Source organism: Rhinopithecus bieti, unplaced genomic scaffold, assembly GCF_001698545.2.
Source record: "Rhinopithecus bieti isolate Rb0 unplaced genomic scaffold, ASM169854v2 scaffold_13029, whole genome shotgun sequence".
NCBI classification, from domain to species: domain Eukaryota; kingdom Metazoa; phylum Chordata; class Mammalia; order Primates; family Cercopithecidae; genus Rhinopithecus; species Rhinopithecus bieti.
Window position 1 is genome coordinate 4,059,798 of NW_016807982.1, and position 20,365 is coordinate 4,080,162.

The window sequence follows — 20,365 nt, forward strand, 5'->3', positions numbered from 1 at the left end:
AGTGGTCTGAGCAGGTGTGCTGTTGCTGCTGCAAAACATACCTTCATAGCTGTACTGCTTAGGAAGCTAGCAGAGAAGTTTTTTCCTTCCTTCCCTCCTCCCTTCTTCCCCTCCTCCCTCCCTTCCTTTTCTTTCTTTCTTTCCCACTTCCCCTTCCCCTTCCCTTCCCTTTTCTTTCACCTGGTAATACCAGTTTATGAATTCCCTATAGTTTTAATATTCCCTTTCTAGAGAAATTTCTCAGCATAACTCAGGGTTTTGAAGGCTGCTTAAGTCTTCCATTGTCCCTCTTTGGACTCAGTACTCAGAGATAATTCCAAGTGGAGGATAAGCCATGCGTGGATACTACAGTATAGGTAGGGGAAGGTGAGCATTTCTACTCTCAGTGGTGGCTAAGCCTGAGCCAGCCCAACCACCTACTCTTCCAGAGCTAATTTTAGCCTCCTCAACATTTTATTTTATTTATTTATTTATTTATTTATTTTTTTGAGAGAGAGAGAGAGAGTCTTGCTCTATTGGCCAGGATGGAGTGCAGTGGCGCGATCTCTGGCTCACTGCAACCTCCACCTCCTGGGTTTAAGCGATTCTTCTGCTTTAGCCTCCCTAGTAGCTGGGATTATAGGCACACGCCACCTTGCTTGGCTGATTTTGTATTTTAGTAGAGAACAGGGTTTTGGTTGTTGCCCATGCTGGTCTCGAACTCCTGAAGTGATCCGCCTGCCTCAGCCTCCCAAAGTTCTGGGATTACAGGCGTGAGCCACTGCGCCCGGCCAGCCTTCTCAACTTCTAAACTAGCCAGTCATTACTGGGCCAGAAAAGAAACAAACTGAGATCAATGCATAGCATTTTCAGAAGGCCAGCATCATTGTTTTGGAGAACTGGCTTGGGTTCTGTGAGGGATCCTCATGGAGTAACTTCTGTGGGACATCCTGCATCCCTTCCAAGGTTGGGTGAGATGCCTCACATTTCCCAGTGCTTCCTCTGCACCCCTCCATTGGAGTAAAACCACAGTTTGTGGGATGGTTGAGCTGATGGCTCTGAATCCCAGAAACCTTAATTTTGACTTATCTTTTGATAGGCTGAGGGAAAATACAAAGATGATCCTGTTGATCTCCGCCTTGATATTGAACGTCGTAAAAAACATAAGGAGAGAGATCTTAAACGAGGTAAATCGAGAGAATCAGTGGATTCCCGAGACTCCAGCCACTCAAGGGAAAGGTCAGCTGAGAAAACGGAGAAAACTCATAAAGGATCAAAGAAACAGAAGTACGTAAGCCCCTGTCACCCCTTTCAGACTCTTAAGTTCCTTGTCTGCCCCGTTTGGGCTGTACACCAGAACTTTCAAATCACAGTTTAGGGTTAGTAATTACAGCAACCTGTTTCTTCTTTTAATCCATATAAATGTCAGTAGGGTCCCTAGTTTGAAAACAGTTTCTACATCAAAATAGTGTGATCTTTGTCCAAAGAAGGCTTCATGACAAAAGTTAATCTGTTAAATTGACCACAGGGATGGTGTGGAGAATCATTAGAATCATTTGGGAATTCCTTTTGCAGTTTCAGATGTGCCTTTTCTCATCACACATTTTCATGGGGAGGTTGTATTTTAGAAATGGCACAAAGTCATTGTCAAGTAATAACACTGTTTAGTCAAAGAAGCAGGGTGGAACTAGATAGGACATGATTGTTGATCTTAAGTGCTTTTAAACTAGTTTTACAGACAGTTCCAGGAGAGGTGTTCCAGGTACTCCTTAAACAAAGGTGGCATTATTGAACTTTGTGGGGCAACATTCATGCCTATGTCCTGATGTTTCTGTTTACGTTTTGAATGTTCCATAAGTTTTAATCATGTGTCACAAAAGTAGCACAATTGAAGCCCCATACCTTCTGGTAAGAAGCAACACTTCTGCTGATTCTGAACTTTAGCTGGCAAGCTTTTATTTTTTTGAGACAGAGACTCACTCTGTTGCCTAGGCTGGAGTGCAACTTCCGCCTCCCTGCTTCAAGTGATTCTCCTGCCTCAGCCTCCTGAGTAGCTGGGATTACAGGCGCCCACCACCACACCCAGCTAATTTTTTGTATTTAGAGATGGAGTTTCACCATGTTGGCCAGGCTGGTCTTGAACTCCTGACCTCACGATTCACCCACCTTGGCCTCCCAAAGTGCTGGGATTACAGGTGTGAGCCACTGTGCCCGGCTGTGTTTTGTATCAATTTTCTGCTAACCCCTTGAGATAAGTCGAACAGTTGGTGTGATACCCATTTTGCCCATTTGAAAGATAAGCCAAGCTTAGAATGATGTGCCTTACGATTACAAGTATTGGGCGCGGGCCCAGTGGCTCACGCCTGTAATCCCAGCACTTTGGGAGGCCGAGGCAGGCAGATCATCTCGTCGGGAGTTCGGGACCAGCCTGGGCCAATATCATGAAACCCTGTTTCTACTTAAAAAAAAAAAAAAATTAGCCAGGCATGGTGTTGCGCGCCTATAGTCCCAGCTACTCCAGAGGCTGATGCAGGAGAATCGCTTGAACCTGGGAGGCAGAGGTTGCAGTGAGCCGAGGTCTCACCACTGCACTCCAGCCTGGGTAACAGAGGAGACTTCATCGCACCAAAAAAAAAAAAATCACAAGTATCAGCTGACCTCAAACACAGATCTTTTGTTCTACTTTGTCTCCCATTCCAGTGTGTAACTTATGCATTAGGAGCCTTGGCAGCTTTCAGGGCTGCCCATAGATAAAGAACCTGCGAATCCTCAGCAGGGAATGGAAGTAGTAGTACAGTAGTGCCTGGGCCGCCACTTAGAAGTGGAACATGAACCCCTTAAGCATTTCAGAGTTGAGTCTGGATAACTAACTCTTGATTTCCTCTCCCTGGAACACATGCCTACCTCTGACTTGCTATGTGACTTGAACGAGTCCCCTGCAAACCCCAGTATTCTGTGATTTTTTTTTTTTTTTCCTCCGAGACAGAGTCTCGCTCTGTCGCCCAGGCTGGAGTGCAGTGGCGCGATCTCGGCTCACTGCAAGCTCTGCCTCCTGGGTTCACACCATTCTCCTGCCTCAGCCTCCTGAGTAGCTAGAACTACTGGCGCCGGCCACCGTGCCCGGATAATTTTTTTTGCATTTTTAGTAGAGACGGAGTTTTACTGTGTGAGCCGGGATGGTCTCCATCTCCTGACCTCATGATCCTCCCGTCTTGGCCTACCAAAGTGGTGGGATTACAGGCTTGAGCTACCACACCTGGCCCGTTGAGACGGGGTCTTGCTCTGTCGCCCAGGCTGGAGTGCAGTGGCACAGTCGTAGCTCATGGCATCCTTGAACTGCTGGGCTCAAGTGATCCTCCTGCCTCAGCCTTCCAAGTAGGCTGAGCTAGGAGTATAGATGTGCACCACGATGCCCGACTAATTTTTTAAATTTTTTTGTAGAGACAAGGGCTGGCTGTGTTTCCCATGCTGGTCTTGAACTCTTGGCCTCAAGTGATTCCTACCCACCTCGTTGGCCTCCTGAAGCATTGGGATTACAGGCATGAGCTGCCACACCTGGCCTGTTTTGAGACGGGGTTTTACTCTGTCACCCAGGCTGGAGTGCGGTGATGATATCAGTGACCTACTGCAGCTTTGACCTCCTGGGCTCAAGTGTTCCTCCCACTTCAACCTCCCAATCAGCTGGGACTATAGGTGTGCACCATCATGCCTGGCTAATTGTGTATTTCTTATAGAGTTGAGGTTTTGCCATGTTGCCCAGGATGGTCTAGAACCCCTGGACTCAAGCAATCTGCCTACCTTGGCCTCCCAAAGTGCTGGGATTACAGGCATGAGCCACTATGCCCAGCCAGAACTTTTTTTTATATAACTGAAGAATGGCCGGGCGCGGTGGCTCAAGCCTGTAATCCCAGCACTTTGGGAGGCCGAGACGGGTGGATCACGAGGTCAGAAGATCGAGACCATCCTGGCTAACACGGTGAAACCCCGTCTCTACTAAAAAATACAAAAAACTAGCCAGGCGAGGTGGCGGGCGTCTGTAGTCCCAGCTACTCCGGAGGCTGAGGCAGGAGAATGGCGTAAACCTGGGAGGCGGAGCTTGAAGTGAGCTGAGATCTGGCCACTGCACTCCAGCCCGGGCGACAGAGCGAGACTCCGTCTCAAAATAAATAAATAAATAAATAACTGAAGAACGACTTACCCAGGTCACACAGCTAATAAGAGACAATGCTGGCCGGGTGTGGTGGCTCACGCCTGTAATGCCAGCACTTTGGGAGGCTGAGGTGAACAGAGCATGAAGTCAGAAGATTGAGACCATCCTGGCCAACATGGTGAAACCCTGTCTCTACTAGAAATACAAAAATTAGCCGGGCATGGTGGTGGGCGCCTGTAATTCCCGCTACTCAGGAGGCTGAGGCAGGAGAATCGCTTAAATCCAGTAGGTGGAGGTTGCAGTGAGCCAAGATCGCAGCACTGCACTCCAGCCTGGTGATAGAGGGAGACTCTGTCTCAACAACAAAAAAAAGAGAGAGAATGCTAAGACTCAAATTTGAGGCCTTTTGAGAGTTTTTTGTTTGTTTGTTTGTTTTTTCTTAAGGTAGAGTCTCACTCTGTTGCCCAGACTGGAGTGCAGTGGTATGATCTCGGCTCACTGCAACCTCTGCCTCCTGGGTTCAAGTGATTCTCCTGTCTCAGCCTCCCGAGTAGCTGGGATTACAGATGCTTGTCACCACACCCAGCTAATTTTTGTATTTTTAGTAGAGATGGGGTTTTGCCATGTTGGTCAGGCTGGTCTTGAACTCCTGACCTCAAGTGATCTAGCCGCCTTGGTTTCCCAAAGTGCTGGGATTACAGGAGAGAGCCACTATGCCCGGCCAGAGAGTCTTATTTTTGAAAACCTCTTGAAATAGCATGGATATTTAGTGGGGTCAAAGTTGAAGTTATGTGAATTCTATGACAGTAACTTATATTTCCCCTTTGTATGAGTAAGTATGTGTAGGTGAGGAGCAGGGAGCATGATACCTTTCATAATGGAAGACTGAGGGAGGGAAGGACAATGATAGGTTACTGACATTTGGCTGGCTCTGCTACTCCTCTACTCCTGGGATCCTGGCCTTGCTGCCCCCTAGAGGTATGCTGTAACCTCCACTATCACATGGCAGGGCTGGTACTGACCCTAGTACATAGACAGTGACTCATCGTATTAAGATAATTTGCCCTAGTCTGTAATTTCCCCCACATGAAGGAAAGGGAAGGGACATAACTCTGGGAGAGTTACGCCAGATCCTAGGCTTAGTGACACAACCTGTTTGAGCTCAGTGGGAGGTAATATGTGGAGTCGTCGTATAATTAGAGCTAGGTTAGAATCCGGGCTCTGCTTGACTCTCTCACCTGAGCCTCCTACCTGTAAAATGAGGGAAATAATACTGAGTCATGTTGCACTTTACTGCATGCCAGCTATGTTGGTATCAAGTGTTTAAACACATTGTTTATTTAGAGAACCCTATAAGACAGGTAGCATTTCTATAAGAAATAAAAGTAATAGAAAGCACTAACCGATGATAATATACAAAGCTATTTATCTGGCCCAATACCAGATACTTCGGAGCTCTCAATATAGTGTTAATTTCCTTCTCCCTTATTAATTCATACCTGTATCTTAGACTGAGCTACTGGAGGCCATGGACTGTGTTTTGTTCCTGCTTCTGTGTATGTCCTATGTTTATCACAGACTCAGACATAGATGTGTCTATGAACATAGATGTGTCATGTGAACATGACTGACAGAATTGAGGGGAAGTATCTTGGGTGGGTAGGTTGGGGGTGAGCTGGTTTTATAAGGTTACTCATCATCAGTTTCTTCATCACAGGCACACTTTTGATTGTCCTGTGCTTATCCATGAGGCCCCAGCCAAGCAGTGTCCCCTAGAAGATGATTGATTACCCTGGCTCTTCTCTTTTCACAGGAAGCATCGGAGAGCAAGAGACAGGTCCAGATCGTCCTCCTCTTCCTCCCAGTCATCTCACTCCTACAAAGCAGAAGAGTACACTGAAGAGACAGAGGAAAGAGAGGAGAGCACCACGGGCTTTGACAAATCAAGACTGGGGACCAAAGACTTTGTGGGTCCAAGTGAAAGAGGAGGTGGCAGAGCTCGAGGAACCTTTGTAAGACCCTCCCCTCTCCCCCTTTCTCTAAGCCCCTTGCTCCTACCAACTCTGATTATGTTTCATCAGAATACCAGTTTTGTTGCCTTTGACATAAGTAATCCAATCCAAAGACCCTGAATCTTTGGTTCTCCTTCCCACATTTCCTGGCCTTTCCATTTTTTGTTGCTTTTCTGTTCATAATCACTTAGCTAGAAAGCCTCTTACGGCTTCTGGTCTCAGAACTTCCCCCACTTACTTCGACTACTGCTGTTTATAGGGAGTCCCTTGGGGCAGGTTTGTCCTCTGTGCAGGCTACAGACTTGAGATGAGCAGAAAGGGAATGGCTGGAAACCAGCTGACCAGCATATGACTGGAAGACAGCTGTCTCTTCCACACCAGAAAAGTGTTTGAACAGAAAGCAGGGGGGTTTGTTCCCCATTCCTGGCATAATCCTTTGTTCCTTTTTCCCTCATTTATTGCAATAGCAGTTTCGAGCCAGAGGAAGAGGCTGGGGCAGAGGCAACTACTCTGGGAACAATAACAACAACAGCAACAACGATTTTCAAAAAAGAAACCGGGAAGAGGAGTGGGACCCAGAGTACACACCCAAAAGCAAGAAGTATTACTTGGTATGTGTCTGGGGATAACCAGGAAGGGTCAGAGGGCCTTTGACACACACAGTAGCTGATACCAGGCCTTAATTAGTTTGTCCAAAACTGTGATTAAATTTATGTGCAGGAATATTGCACTGAGGCGTGTATACTTGCATAGTGCTAACTGGATGGGTGTCCTCTAGAGAGGCAGTCCTGGTCTTCAAAGGGTTTATCATTGAAGATGTTTATGGATTCCAAGATAAGCAAGAAGCGTTGGTCTTGTCTTTTTAGTCTGTGAACTTGTTTTACTGCTCAACCACCACCCCACCCTCAGCCTCCCTCATTCCTGTGGATAGAGCCATAACCCTTCCCCAATGCTGCTGTCCCTCACTGCCACTCCTTCATGCAAGAATGACCAGAAAGACAGCTCAGAATCTCTTTGAGGAAAGGGATGTCTCTCCAAAATGAAATGCCACTGGGGCTTCTCTCATCTAAGCTGTTGATCATTCCCCTGCACTCTGGGCCTCCTTCAGATTAGGACTGTTATAGGCTGGAGTTCCTGGCCTTGAGTGAGCTCTCTTGGCCTTGGTATGTAACAGCAGGCGAAGATCCAGGCCGGTGTGAGTGTTACAACTAAGGTAAAGGAGCAGCTGAATCTCCATCACCTGCTAGAATGGCTGGAATGAATCTATGTTGTCAGTTGGACAGCTAGGAAACAGGTTGTGTGTTTCCTGTGCATGGCTGTGCATGGCCACCATCCCTTTTCTAGGGTTGCTGCTGCTGGTAGCTGCTTTGAGGCTACTAGAGGACCTTTGAACTTATCTCTAGGGAATTGTAGTTGGTTGGGCCCAGGTTGGGTGCTGGAGTGGGACTGCTGTAGGGGAAGAATTAAAGGCCATCTCCCTTGCCCCTGTCTGCCACCTGAGAGAGTATTGCCAGCCTGATTGATTTAATGTGAACAAGCAGCCGTGGTCAGAAGAAGCTGACACTTCTGCTGAGCTGAGCTCCAACAGCCTAAGACCCTAGCTTGTGTGTGGGGGGGTGGTTTAGGTTCTGAAGTCTTGGGGCTGATAAGGTAATGACTGCTGGTTTTCAAAATGTTTTCTCATTCGTTGTTTGATTGGATCCCTCCTTCTGTCTCATGAGATTGTCAGAGCAAGGATTGTTTGAAATGTAGGTTAATCCTTTCCTTGAACTAAGTGAAAAAGAAAAAAAAAATGAAATGTAGGTTAAATGTTCTTTCTACTTTGTCACACTGCCTCCTTGCATAAAACAGGGGAGATACAAAATGAGAGTGGAGTTGGAGGGTCAGGAAGAGCCCCAGCCCCAGCATTGGATTCTGAGCATTTGGAGTGCAGTGGCACTATCTCGGCTCACTACAGCCTCTGCCTCCTGGGTTCAAGCAGTTCTCCTGCCTCAAGCCTCCCGAATAGCTGGGACTACAGGCACACACCCCCATGCCTGGCTTTTTTTTTTTTTTAATATTTTAATAGAGACGGGTTTCACCGTGTTGCCCAGGCTGGTCTCGAATTCCTGACCTCAGGCAATCCGCTCGCCTCGGCCTCCCTACTTGCTAAGATTATAGGCATGAGCCACTGCACCCAGCCGCATTGCCTCCTTTCTTAACTGCTTAACAACCCGGTTCACATGGAGTTTCACGTTTTGGTGTGATTGGCTTTCTCAGACCCATCCTTTGAGAGAGGATGTACTAAATCATATGGAGTTGCTTAAAGTTCCTAAGCTTTTTCCTCATTTGCAGAGTGGGAGGTGATAATGATAGGGTAGATATGAGGATTAAATGAGATAGTATATAAATGTCTTACTTCAGTGCTCAGTGACTTTATTTTCCTTAAACTATGAAGGGTTCATGCTCAGTGAATCATCATCATCATCGTTGTCATCATCATTACAGTGCTCAAGCTGTTACCTTAAAATTTCTAAATCACTCAACTGATATTCTTGTGGATCTGAACCACTGGCATTTTTGGAGCAGGGGACAGGGAGAAGTACAGAAAAGGAGCAAAAGGGGGGGTTTAGGGCACAGGTTCTTTTGGGAAAGGCACATTTGGGTGGGTGCAGAGGAGAGAGCTCTGGCTACATCTTATTCACTCTGGCACTGATGGCAATTTTCTTTCCCCTCAGCATGATGATCGTGAAGGAGAAGGCAGTGACAAGTGGGTGAGCCGGGGCCGGGGCCGAGGAGCCTTTCCTCGGGGTCGGGGCCGGTTCATGTTCCGGAAATCAAGTACCAGCCCCAAGTGGGCCCATGACAAGTTCAGTGGAGAGGAAGGGGAGATTGAAGACGACGAGAGTGGGACAGAGAACCGAGAAGAGAAGGACAATATACAGCCCACAACCGAGTAGGGGCCACCCTTGACGGGATTCCTGCCCAGGGGAGAGAGGCACTGGGAAGATGGCTGGCTTAACAGAGGAACCTCAAGAAGATTGCGTAAATCCTACCCCACCCCCCACCAGCCGTGCAGATTGTACTACCACAAAAGACATCCCTGGCACTGTCTCCCACTGGACAGAGGAGGCTGGCCGTGGAGCCCGGGGTCAGGCCCAGCTCTTGAGCAGAACACAATGCATTGGGCTTTAGCTGTTTTCTCATTTGTTGTTGGTGCGTGGGGTGGGGCAGGGGTAGGGTGGGAGAGCGATGCTTGGATTTTGTTTCCTATTAGAAACCAACAGTTCTGTTCTAATTTCTTTTCATTTGGAGCTAAGAGGACTAATTCGATGATTTTCAATCTCTTCTCCCCTGTCCTGATTTTAAAAAGCCCCTTTTTTTTTTCTTTTTTCTTTTTTTAGGCATATGTAGTAATATTAGAAACATTTAATTTGGGAAACTTTGATTCTTGAAAGAGAAAACAAAGCATGTGAATAAACTTTGAAGTGTTCACCTCAGTTTGGGACCAAACTGCTTGGATCTTTGTAAAACCGATTTTGTATGTCAAGGAGGAGTTTAAGGCCTTTCCGACCACCTTGTGTTCCCCTTTTCTGCGCAGCCATGTATCACGTGGAGTTGCTCCTAACCACACCTCACGTGCCCCTGAGCCCTATTTCCTGATTTCTTCTGGGCTGGACTTCCCTATTCTCCACCAGCAGCTCCAGTATCCCAAACTTTCTAGTCCTGCTGATCCTCCCAGCAACGGGGTGGAAACTGGAGGGCAGTGTCTGGTCTGTTTTCTAAGAAACTTATGAATTCTATTATCTTTACAAATATAAGATGAGAAAATTTTTTCAATATTTTTTATTAATCTTTTTATAAAATGAAAAGAAACTCCTGTGATCGATTAAGGAAGGTGGTTATGGCTGAGTGGTTCATGGGGTTTTTTTGGGTTTTTTCTTTCTTTCTTGTCTTTAACCTTAAGCTGTTTAAGTTGAAGCATTCTCAGATGTATGGGGGGAAACAACCTCTTAAAATGGGTCCTTGTGCTTGTCTTCTGGGGAGGCGGTCCTGAGCAGGTGAATCATAAGGCATTTATGCATATGTTATATGCGGACTGCACCCACCTCTCCCCCCAGCCTTTGCCTCTTGGGTTGTTGTGCTGCTTTCCCCTTACTTTGCTACATTTCTATAGTTAAGTTGGTTTTACTTGAATGATTCATGTTTAGGGGGAAAATGAAAATCTCCCTTAAAATTTGTTTCAACTCCTCCTGCAAATAAAATAAATGAAGTGGCAGATGTAAACGGGCTTTGTTCATTGTCACCCTGAGTGTGTGTGTGTGTGTGTGTTGAGGGTGGTAGATAACTTCCCACAACAGTTTGAGAAAACCTGAAAGACAAAGGGCCTGTGGGGCCTTGCACAGGCTGCTGAAGTCCCTCCCAGACAGACACACTCGTTCCTGGGAGGAGCATTGTGTACCTTGGACTCCCCAGGAGAAACATTTTTTCCACTGGTGTCATAGGCAAGGACTTTGGCTTCCTCCGTGGTGGTGGGGCAGGGGTCAAGGGATGTGGTTAGTAGGCTCAGCCTTCTACCTGAAAGAGCCTATCCCACATGGACTGGTCATAGGTGGGCCCTAACCTTCAGACTCCTGCCGGCTGGGGGCTCAACTGTGAGCAGAAACCTTGGAAGCTCGTAAAGTTCCTTCTCCCTGCCTAACTCCCAGGGAGAACCTGGAGGTGTTTTCTGAAACCAAACCAAACCAGACCTCTGGCCCTAAAGCAGGGGTCTTTGCTGTCTCCTTCCTATATGGGGGTAGAGGGTGGGTACGCGGCCAGAGAGGAGTATGCCTTGCAAGAAAGACTGGAAGTGTCCACTCAAAAGTTATTGCTGGTACAAGGGCAGCCACTTCGTTCACTCAAGGCCGGTTTAGAGCGGTTGCTACCTGCTGGGGGACCCCACCCTGGTATGTGCCTCTCTCCACCTTTTCCCCTGAAGCCAAAAGCTTGTGAGCTGGGGGAGGGTGGCCTGGGAAGGCTCTGTGCAAATTGTAGCTGGGAGCCTCCGGGCAAAAGCTGAGCGAAAGGAAGAGGCGGCTGGCCTAAAATTTAGGTAGGCGGGAAAAGCCGGTGACAGAGCTGTAACCGCTGCACAGGCCAGAGACCCTAGAGTCCTCCTCACCCCGGGGTTGGGGGTTGAACCTGCTGAGCCGGGCCGCCCCCTCTCCACACCCACTCCCAGCACCTGGCCCGACCTATCGGCTGGCAGCTACGCCTCCTTTACCCTAATGTCTTGCCTCCGCACCCTGCGCGGGCCCAGTACTCGGCCGTCAGCGGGAGCTGCCAGGTTCTGGAGGGCGGCCCGGAAACCATGGGTAAGTGCGGAGGCTTTGAGTGGCCTCTCTCTGCAACCGTGGACATGGCAAGAGCCCACACCACCCCCCGGCCCCCGCTGCCCTCTACGGTGCCTGGGGACACGCCCGCCCTGGCCAGGCTGCCCCGCCTGGGCCTTTCTGAGCCGCGCGCCGGCCCCTTCTTCCTCCCGCAGAGGTCCTCGTCCTGGCCGGATACCGCGCGCAGAAGGAGGACGAGCTGAGTCTGGCGCCCGGGGACGTGGTCCGGCAGGTGCGCTGGGTGCCCGCGCGGGGCTGGCTTCGCGGAGAGCTAGGGGGCCGCTATGGCCTCTTCCCCGAGCGCCTGGTGCAGGTGAGGCCGAGACAGGGGCGGGCTGTGGGGTCTCAGCGCGCGCCCCGCAGGAGCTGAGAGAGCCTTTCCCGTGCCCTGATTCCCAGGAGATCCCAGAGACCCTTCGGGGTTCCAGAGAGGCGCGGAGACCGCGCTGTGAGCGCCGCCGAGGTGAGTGCAAGGGCCGGGACGGGGTCCAGTGGGCGGGCGCGCAGAGTCAGTGCTACCCCGGCGCCTCTAGCTCTTGGTGACGGGCGCGGCTCTGGGCGGGGCCCCGGGGTCCGCTCTGCGGCCTGTGATTGGTTCTCGAGTACAATGCTCCGCCCTGAGGCGGGGCTGGAGGTACCGAAGGCTACGTGCGCGCCTCGCGCTACCCCCAGCTCCTCGTACTGGGGCGTCTGGCTCGAGCTCCGCCGCGCTTGTCCGGTGCTAGGTCATCCTGCCAAATACCCGAGGCCCCAAAGATGGTGCAAAGTGAACTTCAACTACAGCCCAGAGCAGGCGGACGAGCTGAAGCTGCAAGCTGGGGAGATCGTGGAAATGATAAAGGAGGTGAGGGGTGAGGTGATGGGACCGTTTGGGGAAAGATGATGGAACGCGCCTCCCAAGTGAGCAGGGTGGAAAGTGAGGGTGTGGACGGTGGGAATGGCAACGGCGCAGATATGGGGAAGCACGGGATTGAGGGAGGAAGGGGCGCTTGGGCAGAACCAAGGATGGAAGATTATCCTAGGGATCCTTGGGGCAGAACCAGATGCCCCTGCGTCCTCCCCCTCCCCAGATTGAGGACGGCTGGTGGCTGGGGAAGAAGAACGGGCAGCTGGGAGCCTTCCCATCCAACTTTGTGGAATTGCTGGACACTGGGCCCCCAAGTGAGACCTCGACCCTGTGACTCGCAATCTCCAATGACCCTCCCAGTGGCATGAGCCTGTGATTCACATATCCTGACCCTGTGACCCCTTTGACCCTCTCCCATGACCTAACCTGTGAATTAGCACCCTCCCTAACCTCACTGTCCCCCACCAGGCTTTGGTAACCCAGACATGGCTTCAGTCAGCCCTGGTCCCCAGCGACCTCCCAAGGTAACTTGGCTCAGAGTGGGCACAGAGGTGGTGAGTTCCTCTTGGGGTAGTTGGAGGCTCATCTGGTTCCTCCCTGCCCCTTCCCCCACTAGCTGAGCAGCCTGGCCTATGACAGCCCTCCAGACTACCTGCAGACAGGTGAGCACCCATCCAAAGGGTCCCCCACCCCCTCAGCCACTCCCAAGGTTGTGACTTGGGGCCAGCTAGGCTGATGGAGGCGGGGGCTGCTGATGAATGGGGGAGGCTTGGCTTCAGAGGACCGTGGACTGACCTCTTCCCAGTCTCCCACCCTGAGGCTTACAGGGTCCTGTTTGACTACCAGCCTGAGGCCCCAGACGAGTTGATGCTGCGGAGGGGGGACGTGGTGAAAGTACTCAGCAAGGTGTGAGAGGAACAGGGTGGGGGGCCCAGGGAAGTGGGTGTTGAGAAAGGGTAGACCTGCACATGTACCCCCTGAATCTAAAATAAATGTTGAAATTACATCTATAAGGAGTGGGACCCCTGAAAGGACCTTGGGGGACCTGGCTCACTTCCCCACCGGCGTGTTTCTTTCCCAGACCACAGAGGATAAGGGCTGGTGGGAAGGAGAGTGTCAAGGACGAAGAGGAGTTTTTCCAGACAACTTCGTACTCCCACCACCGCCAGTGAGTACAGAGCCAAGACTCAGGTGGTGGGGGCAGGCTATTTTGGACAAAGGTGGGGATCATGGCACTCTCCAGACCTAACTGGAGGGTCACTAAATGAGGGTGGACCTAGACATGTGGCAGCTCCTTTTGGAATATAATACCAGTTGAGTATCCCTTATCCAAAAGGTTCGGGAGCAGAAGTGTTTCGAATTTGGGAATTTTTGCATATACATGAGATAGCTGCCAGGCGCGGTGGCTCACACCTGTAATCCCAGCACTTCTGGGAGGCCGAGGCAGATGGATCACGAGGTCAGGAGTTCAAGACTAGCCTGGCCAACATGGTGAAACCCTGTCTCTACTAAAAATACAAAAATCAGCTGGGCGTGGTGGCGCTCATATGTAATCCCAGCTACTCAGGAGGCGGAGGTTGCAGTGAGCCTAGATCGTGCCATTGCACTCTAGCCTAGGTGACAAGAGCAAGACTCCATCTCAAAAAAAAAAAAAAAAAAAGAGCTTGGGAATGGGACCCAAACCTAAACATGAAATTCATTTATGTTACATATACACCTTAAACCATAGCCTGAAGGTGATTTTATGCAGTATTTTTAATAATTTTGTGCATGAAACAAAATTTTGACTGAGACCTGTCACATGAGTTCGGTCGGGTATGGAATTTTCCACTTAAGGCGTTATATTGACACCCAAAAGTTTCAGATTTTGGATCATTTTCGATTTTTTTTTTTTTTTTTTTGAGACAGAGTCTCGCTCTGTTGCCCAGACTAGAGTGCAGCGGCAGGATCGACGCTCACTGCAACCTCCCAGGTTGAAGCGACTCTCCTGCCTCAGCCTCCAGAGTAGCTGGGATTACACGTGCATGCCACCACATCTGGCTAATTTTTGTATTTTTAGTAGAGACAGGATTTTGCCATGTTGACCAGACTGGTCTTGAACTTCTGTCCTCAAGTGATCCACCCACCTTGGCCTCCCAAAATGCTGGGATTATAGGTGTGAGCCACTGTGCCTGGCCTGCATTTTGGATTTCTGATTTTTAGATTAGGGATGCTCACCCTTTACTTCTTTTCTGCATAGATCAAGAAGCTGGTCCCGCGGAAAGTGGTATCTCGGCAATCAGGTGAGTGCCCAGGGAACCCGGGATTGGGAGGTGTTCTCTGGGAGACCCACCAGTCCAGTTGCTTATAAACACCCACAGCACCCCAGTGGTCCAGTATGCCCCTGTAGGAGTCCCCTCACCTGTGGGCCAAGAGCTGGGTAGGAGTGTATGTGAATCAATATGTGGGTCAGTTTGTGTGTGTGTTAATATGTTAGTGTTTCTCTGTGTGTCTTGAGAATGTGGCTCTTGGTGGGTATAGATTTGTTTCATTTTGTAAGGAAACGTATGAATCTGTCTCTTCATATGTAAGACTGTATATGTTCACATGTCTTATCTGTCAGTGAATAGCTCTGTCCGTGAGTCTGTAGAATATCTTTTTATTTATCTTTTTTTATTTATTTTTTTGAGACGGAGTCTCGCTCTGTCACCCAGGCTGGAGTGCAGTGGCGTGATCTCGGATCACTGCAAGCTCCGCCTCCTGGGTTCACACCATTCTCCTGCCTCAGCCTTCCAAGTAGCTGGGACTACAGGCACCCGCCACCACACCCAGCTAATTTTTTGTATTTTTAATAGAGACGGGGTTTTACCGTGTTAGCCAGGATGGTCTTGATCTCCTGACCTCGTGATCCACCCGCCTCGGCCTCCCAAAGTGCTGGGACAACAGGCGTGAGCCCCCGCACCCAGCCTTACTTATCTTTTAATGTAATATTTGACACATGTCAAAAGTATATGTAACACATATGTTATAAAATTTAACACCCACAGGCCAGGCACAGTGGTTCACGCCTGTAATCCCAGCACTTTGGGAGGCCAAGGGAAGTGTATCACCTGAGGTTAGGAGTTCAAGACCAGCCTGGCCAACATGGCAAAACCTTGTCTCTACTAAAAATATAAAAATTAGCCAGGTGTGGTGGGCATGCCTGTAATCCCAGGCTGGAGTGCAGTGGTGCAATCCCAGCTCACTGCCCTCTGCCTCCCGGGTTCAAGTGATTCTCCTGTCTTAGCCTCCCGAGTAGTGTGCACCACCATGCCCAGCTAATTTTGTATTTTTAGTAGAGATGGGGTTTCACTATGTTAGCCAGTCTGGTCTTTGAGACCAGGGCACAGTGGCTCATGCCTGTAATCCCAGCACTTGGAGAGGCTGAGTGAGGTAGATCACCAGGTCGGGAGTTTGAGACCAGCCTGACCAACATGGTGAAACCCCGTCTCTACTAAAAATACAAAAATTAGCCAGGTATGGTGGCAGGCACCTGTAATCCCAGCTTCTTGGGAGGCTGAGGCGTGAGAATCGCTTGAACCCAGGAGATGGAGGTTGCAGTGAGCCTAGATGGCACCACTGCACTTCAGCCTGGGAAACAAAGTGAGACTCTGTCTCAAAAAAAAAAAAAGAAAAAGAACTCATTTCCTGCTCCAAGTTTAGAAGGATAATCATCTATATTGAAACTTTTAAAATGTTGTTTTTCATATTAGTGCTTTTATTCATGTAGTAATGATTTTAATGAGTGATACAATTATACCTTTTTCCCTATGGACAATGAGTTGTTCCAGCATCATTTATTATTTTCTACATGTGAGTTTTATACAATTTGGGGGTTTCTTTTTTCTTTTTGAGAACGGGTCATTGGGTCTTTGTTACCCTGGTTGGAGTGCAGTGGCAATTGTAGCTCATTGCAGCTTCAACCTCCTGGGCTTAAGTGATTCTTCCACCTCAGCCTCTCTTGTAGCTGGGACTACAGGCACAAGTCACCATGTGCAGCTAATCTTTTAATCTTTTTGTAGAGACAGGGTCTCACTGTGTTGCCCAGGCTGGTCTCGAACTCCTGGGCTCAAGCAATTCTCCTGTTTTGGCCTCCCAAAGTGCTGGGATTGGAGGCGTGAGCCACGGTGCCTGGCTTAGTTTTATATATAAAACTATATAATTTTTTTTTTTTTTGAGGCAGAGTCTTGCTCTGTCACCCAGGTTGGAGTGCAGTGGTGCGATCTTGGCTCACTGCAACCTCCGCCTCCCAGGTTCATGCCATTCTCCTGCCTCAGCCTCCCGACTTGCTGGGACTACAGGTGCCCGCTACCACACCTGGCTAATTTTTTGTATTTTTAGTAGAGATGGGGTTTCACCATGTTAGCCAGGATGGTCTTGATCTCCTGACCTCATGATCTGTCTGCCTCGGCCTCCCAAAGTGCTGGGATTACAGGCGTGAGCCACTGCCCCCGGCCATAAAACTATTCATAAGATTTATTCCCAGATATTCTTAGGTATCTCAGAGTTTTTAATGTGTCTTTAAAAAAACAGACATTCTTCTGTTTATTGCAGGAATACAGAAATGCATTGATTTTTGTATATTGTTTTTATAGCCAGCCATGGTGCTAAACTCTGATTATTTCCAGTAATTCATTTGTAGATTCTTACAAGTTTCCTATGAAGACAGACATGTCATTTGTGAATAATAATTTTTGTTTCATTCTCTTCATTCCTGCCTTTTAATTTCATTTTATTAATTTATTATAGTAATTAGGATCTCTCATACAATGTTAAATAGAAATAGTGATGGTGAACATCATTGTCATGTTCCTGATTTTGAATCTAGTTTTCCTTTTTCTTCTTTTTTCTTTCTTTTGAGACAGGGTCTTGTTCTGTTTCCCAGGCTGAAGTGCAGTGGTGCAATCTCAGCTCACTGCAACCTCCACCTCCCGGGTTCAAGCAATTCTCCTGCCTCAGCCTCCCGAGAAGCTGAGATTACAGGTGTGCGCCACCATACCTGGCTAGTTTTTGTATTTTTAGTAGAGACGGGGTTTCACCATGTTGGTCAGGCTGGTCTCGAACTCCTGACCTCGTGATCCACCTGCCTCAGCCTCCCAAAGTGCTGGGATTACAGGCGTGAGCCACTGTGCCCTGGTCTCAAAGACCAGACTGGCTAACATAGTGAAACCCCATCTCTACTAAAAATGTAAAATTAGCTGGGCATGGTGGTGCACACTACTTGGGAGGCTAAGACAGGAGAATCACTTGATTCTGCCGCAGCCTCCCAAATAGCTGGGACTACGGGTGTGCACCACCACATCCGGCTCAATTTTTTTGTATTTTTAGTAGAGATAGGGTTTCACCATGTTGGCAAGGCTGGTCTCAAACTTCTGACCTTGTGGTCCGCCTGGCTCGGCCTCCCAGAATGCTGGGATTATAGGTGTGAGCCACTATGCCTGGTCTATCTGGTGGATCTTATATAAGATGGGAATCGGCTGGGCATGGTGGCTCATGCCTGTAATCCCAGCACTTTGGGAGGCTGAGGCAGGCAGATCATGAGGTCAGGAGATCGAGACCATCTTGGCTAACACAGTGAAACCCCGTCTGTATTCAAATTACAAAAAATTAGCCAGGTGTGGTGGCACATGCCTGTAGTCCCAGCTACTCGGGAGGCTGAGACAGGAGAATGGCTTGAACCCAGGAGGCGGAGGTTGCAGTGAGCTGAGATCGCGCCGCTGCCCTCCAGCCTGGGCGGCAGAGCGAGATCTGTCTCTAAATAAATAAATAAGATGGGAATCATCTTTCCTTGCGAGCTAGTAAAACTTGTCTGTAAATTCATCTTGCCATATTTTTTTCACTATGGGATTATTTTTAACAACTTCTTCAATTTCTTTAATAGTTAAACAAAAGTCAGGGTAAAATTCTTGAATCAATTGTGGAGTTACATGTTTTTAATTGTATATTTTATGTACGTTTTCTAATTATTTGCATAAAGTTGTTCATAGTATACTCTTTTATTTTGGAGAGATAGGGTCTTGCTCTGTTGTCTAGGCTGGAGTGTGGTGGCACAATCGGAGCTCACAGCAGCCTCAGACCTCAAGTGATCCTCCCACTGTAGCCTCCCGAGTAGCTAGGACTATAGGTGTGCACCACCACACCTGGCTAGTTTTTAAGTTTATCGTAGAGAAAAGGTCTTGCTATGTTGCCCAGGCTGATCTTGAACTCCTGTGCTCAAGTGATCCTCCTGCTTTGGCCTCCCAAAATACTGGCATTACAGTTGTGAGGCACTTCACTCAGCTCTTTCTGTTATCTTTTTAATGAAAACTGTCCTCGGGGGTATGAAGTGGTATCTCATTGTGGGTTTGAGTTGTATTTCTCTGATGGCTAATGATGCTGAGCATATTTTCATGTGCTTATTTCTTTTGGAGAAATGTCTGTTTGGATCCTTTGCCTATTTAAAAAATTGGATTATTTGTCTTTTTACTATTGAGTTAGAAGAGTTCTCTATATATTCTAGATAGAAGTCCCTAATCACATATATGCATATATGGTTTGCAATATTTTCTCCCATTCTCCCTTTTTTTTTTAAGTCTTGCTCTGTTGCCCAAGCTGGAGTGCAATGGCATGATCTCAGCTCACTGCAACCTCCCCCTCCCGGGTTCAAGTGATTTTCCTGCGTCAGCCTCCCAAGTAGCTGGGATGACAGGTGTGCACCACCACACCTGGCTAATTTTTCTATTTTTAGTAGAGACGGGGTTTCACCATGTTGCCCAAGTGGTCTTGAACTCCTGACCTTGTAATCCATCCACCTCATCCTCCCAAAATTTTTCTCTTTCTTCAGGTTGTCTTTTCACTTCTTGATGGTGTCCCTTGATGTACAAAAGTTTTACATTTTGATGAAGTCCCATTTATCTAACTTTTTGGTTGGCTGTGCTTTTGAACCAATGTCAAATCCCAAGATTACACTCCAAATTGAGATGCCTTCAACTTAGCCAGTGAAGCTGCTGATCCTCAGTTTGCCCTACCCAGCAGAACATCCATGTGGACCAAGCTGAGGGGCCGGGGATGAAAGCAGCCCTAGGCAAGAACATTATCAAGCATACAAAATGCTCTGCAAATTATCCCAGCACTTTGGGAGGCTGAGGCGGGCACATTGTTTGAGGTCACGAGTTTGAGAACAGCCTGGCCGACGTGGCAAAACCTTGTCTCTACCAAAAAATACAAAAATTAGCAGGGTGTGGTGGCAGGTGCCTGTCATCCCAACTGTCTGGGAGGCTAAGGCATGAGAATCGCTTGAACCTGTGAGGTGGAGGTTGTAGTAAGCCGAGATGGCGCCACTGCCCTCCAGCCTGGGTGACAGAGCGAGACTGTCTCAAAAAAAAAAAAAAAAATCCTTCGCAAATTATCTCATGCCTTTGGATAATTTCCAGAGCATTGAAATGGTTGTTGGATTTTTTTTTTTCTTTTTTTGGGGGTAGGGAAGGAGTCTCGCTCTGTCTCCCCACTGGAGTGCAATGGCAAAATCCCGGCTCACTGCAACCTCCACCTCCTGGGTTCAAGTGATTCTCCCCCGTTAGCCTCCTGAGTAGCTGGGATTACAGGCACCTACCATCATGCCCGGCTAATTTCTGTATTTTTGCAGAGAGGGGGGTTTCACCATGTTGGCCAGGCTGGTCTCGAACTCCTGACCTCAGGTTATCCACCTGCCTCGGCCCCACAAAGTATTGGGATTACAGGCATGAGCCACCGTGCCCGGCCAAGAATTTGCTTTTACTTCTGCCAGTGGCCAGAGAACACCACCCACCAGAAGCCGCTTCGGTCCTACTTAAGGTGTCACTGCTGTGTGGTACTGAGCTCGGGGCCTGTGGTGAGCTGAGGAAGCAGAGCCCAGGGCCCTGGCTTCACACCACAGGGGCCAGGCTCAGTAGCCACAGAGCAGAGCTGCCCTCTCTCTGCCTTTCTGGCTTCAGTTCTCTCTCTTTTTTTCTTTTTCTTTCTTTTTTTTTTTTTTTTTTTTTTTTTT

At 48.6% G+C, this 20,365-nt stretch overlaps 2 protein-coding genes across 5 annotated transcripts in view; both read left to right on the forward strand.

Moving 5' to 3' along the window:
* THRAP3 (thyroid hormone receptor associated protein 3) overlaps nt 1-10,407 on the forward strand; it is a 95,488-nt gene extending 85,081 nt beyond the window's left edge. Inside the window, exons 9-11 of the mRNA XM_017884427.1 lie at nt 5,943-6,141; nt 6,609-6,752; nt 8,859-10,407. Of these exons, the coding sequence (XP_017739916.1) occupies nt 5,943-6,141; nt 6,609-6,752; nt 8,859-9,080 (565 nt within the window). The 3' untranslated portion in view covers nt 9,081-10,407. The remainder of the gene's footprint in view (nt 1-5,942; nt 6,142-6,608; nt 6,753-8,858) is intronic.
* Nucleotides 10,408-11,417: 1,010 nt separating this feature from the next.
* The window catches only part of MNMIP1 (manchette microtubule inner protein 1), a 13,530-nt gene continuing 4,582 nt past the window's right edge, over nt 11,418-20,365 (forward strand). For 2 of the 4 annotated variants that reach the window (XM_017884489.1, XM_017884488.1), the window contains exons 1-10: nt 11,418-11,477; nt 11,651-11,808; nt 11,895-11,958; nt 12,221-12,339; nt 12,566-12,656; nt 12,811-12,866; nt 12,959-13,004; nt 13,148-13,248; nt 13,424-13,510; nt 14,582-14,624. In XM_017884489.1, coding sequence (XP_017739978.1) covers nt 11,474-11,477; nt 11,651-11,808; nt 11,895-11,958; nt 12,221-12,339; nt 12,566-12,656; nt 12,811-12,866; nt 12,959-13,004; nt 13,148-13,248; nt 13,424-13,510; nt 14,582-14,624 — 769 coding nt within the window. In that variant the 5' untranslated portion in view covers nt 11,418-11,473. Of the gene's footprint in view, nt 11,478-11,650; nt 11,809-11,894; nt 11,959-12,159; nt 12,340-12,565; nt 12,657-12,810; nt 12,867-12,958; nt 13,005-13,147; nt 13,249-13,423; nt 13,511-14,581; nt 14,625-20,365 lie in introns of those variants that run through there. The other 2 variants (XM_017884487.1, XM_017884486.1) reach the window with 2 other exon arrangements.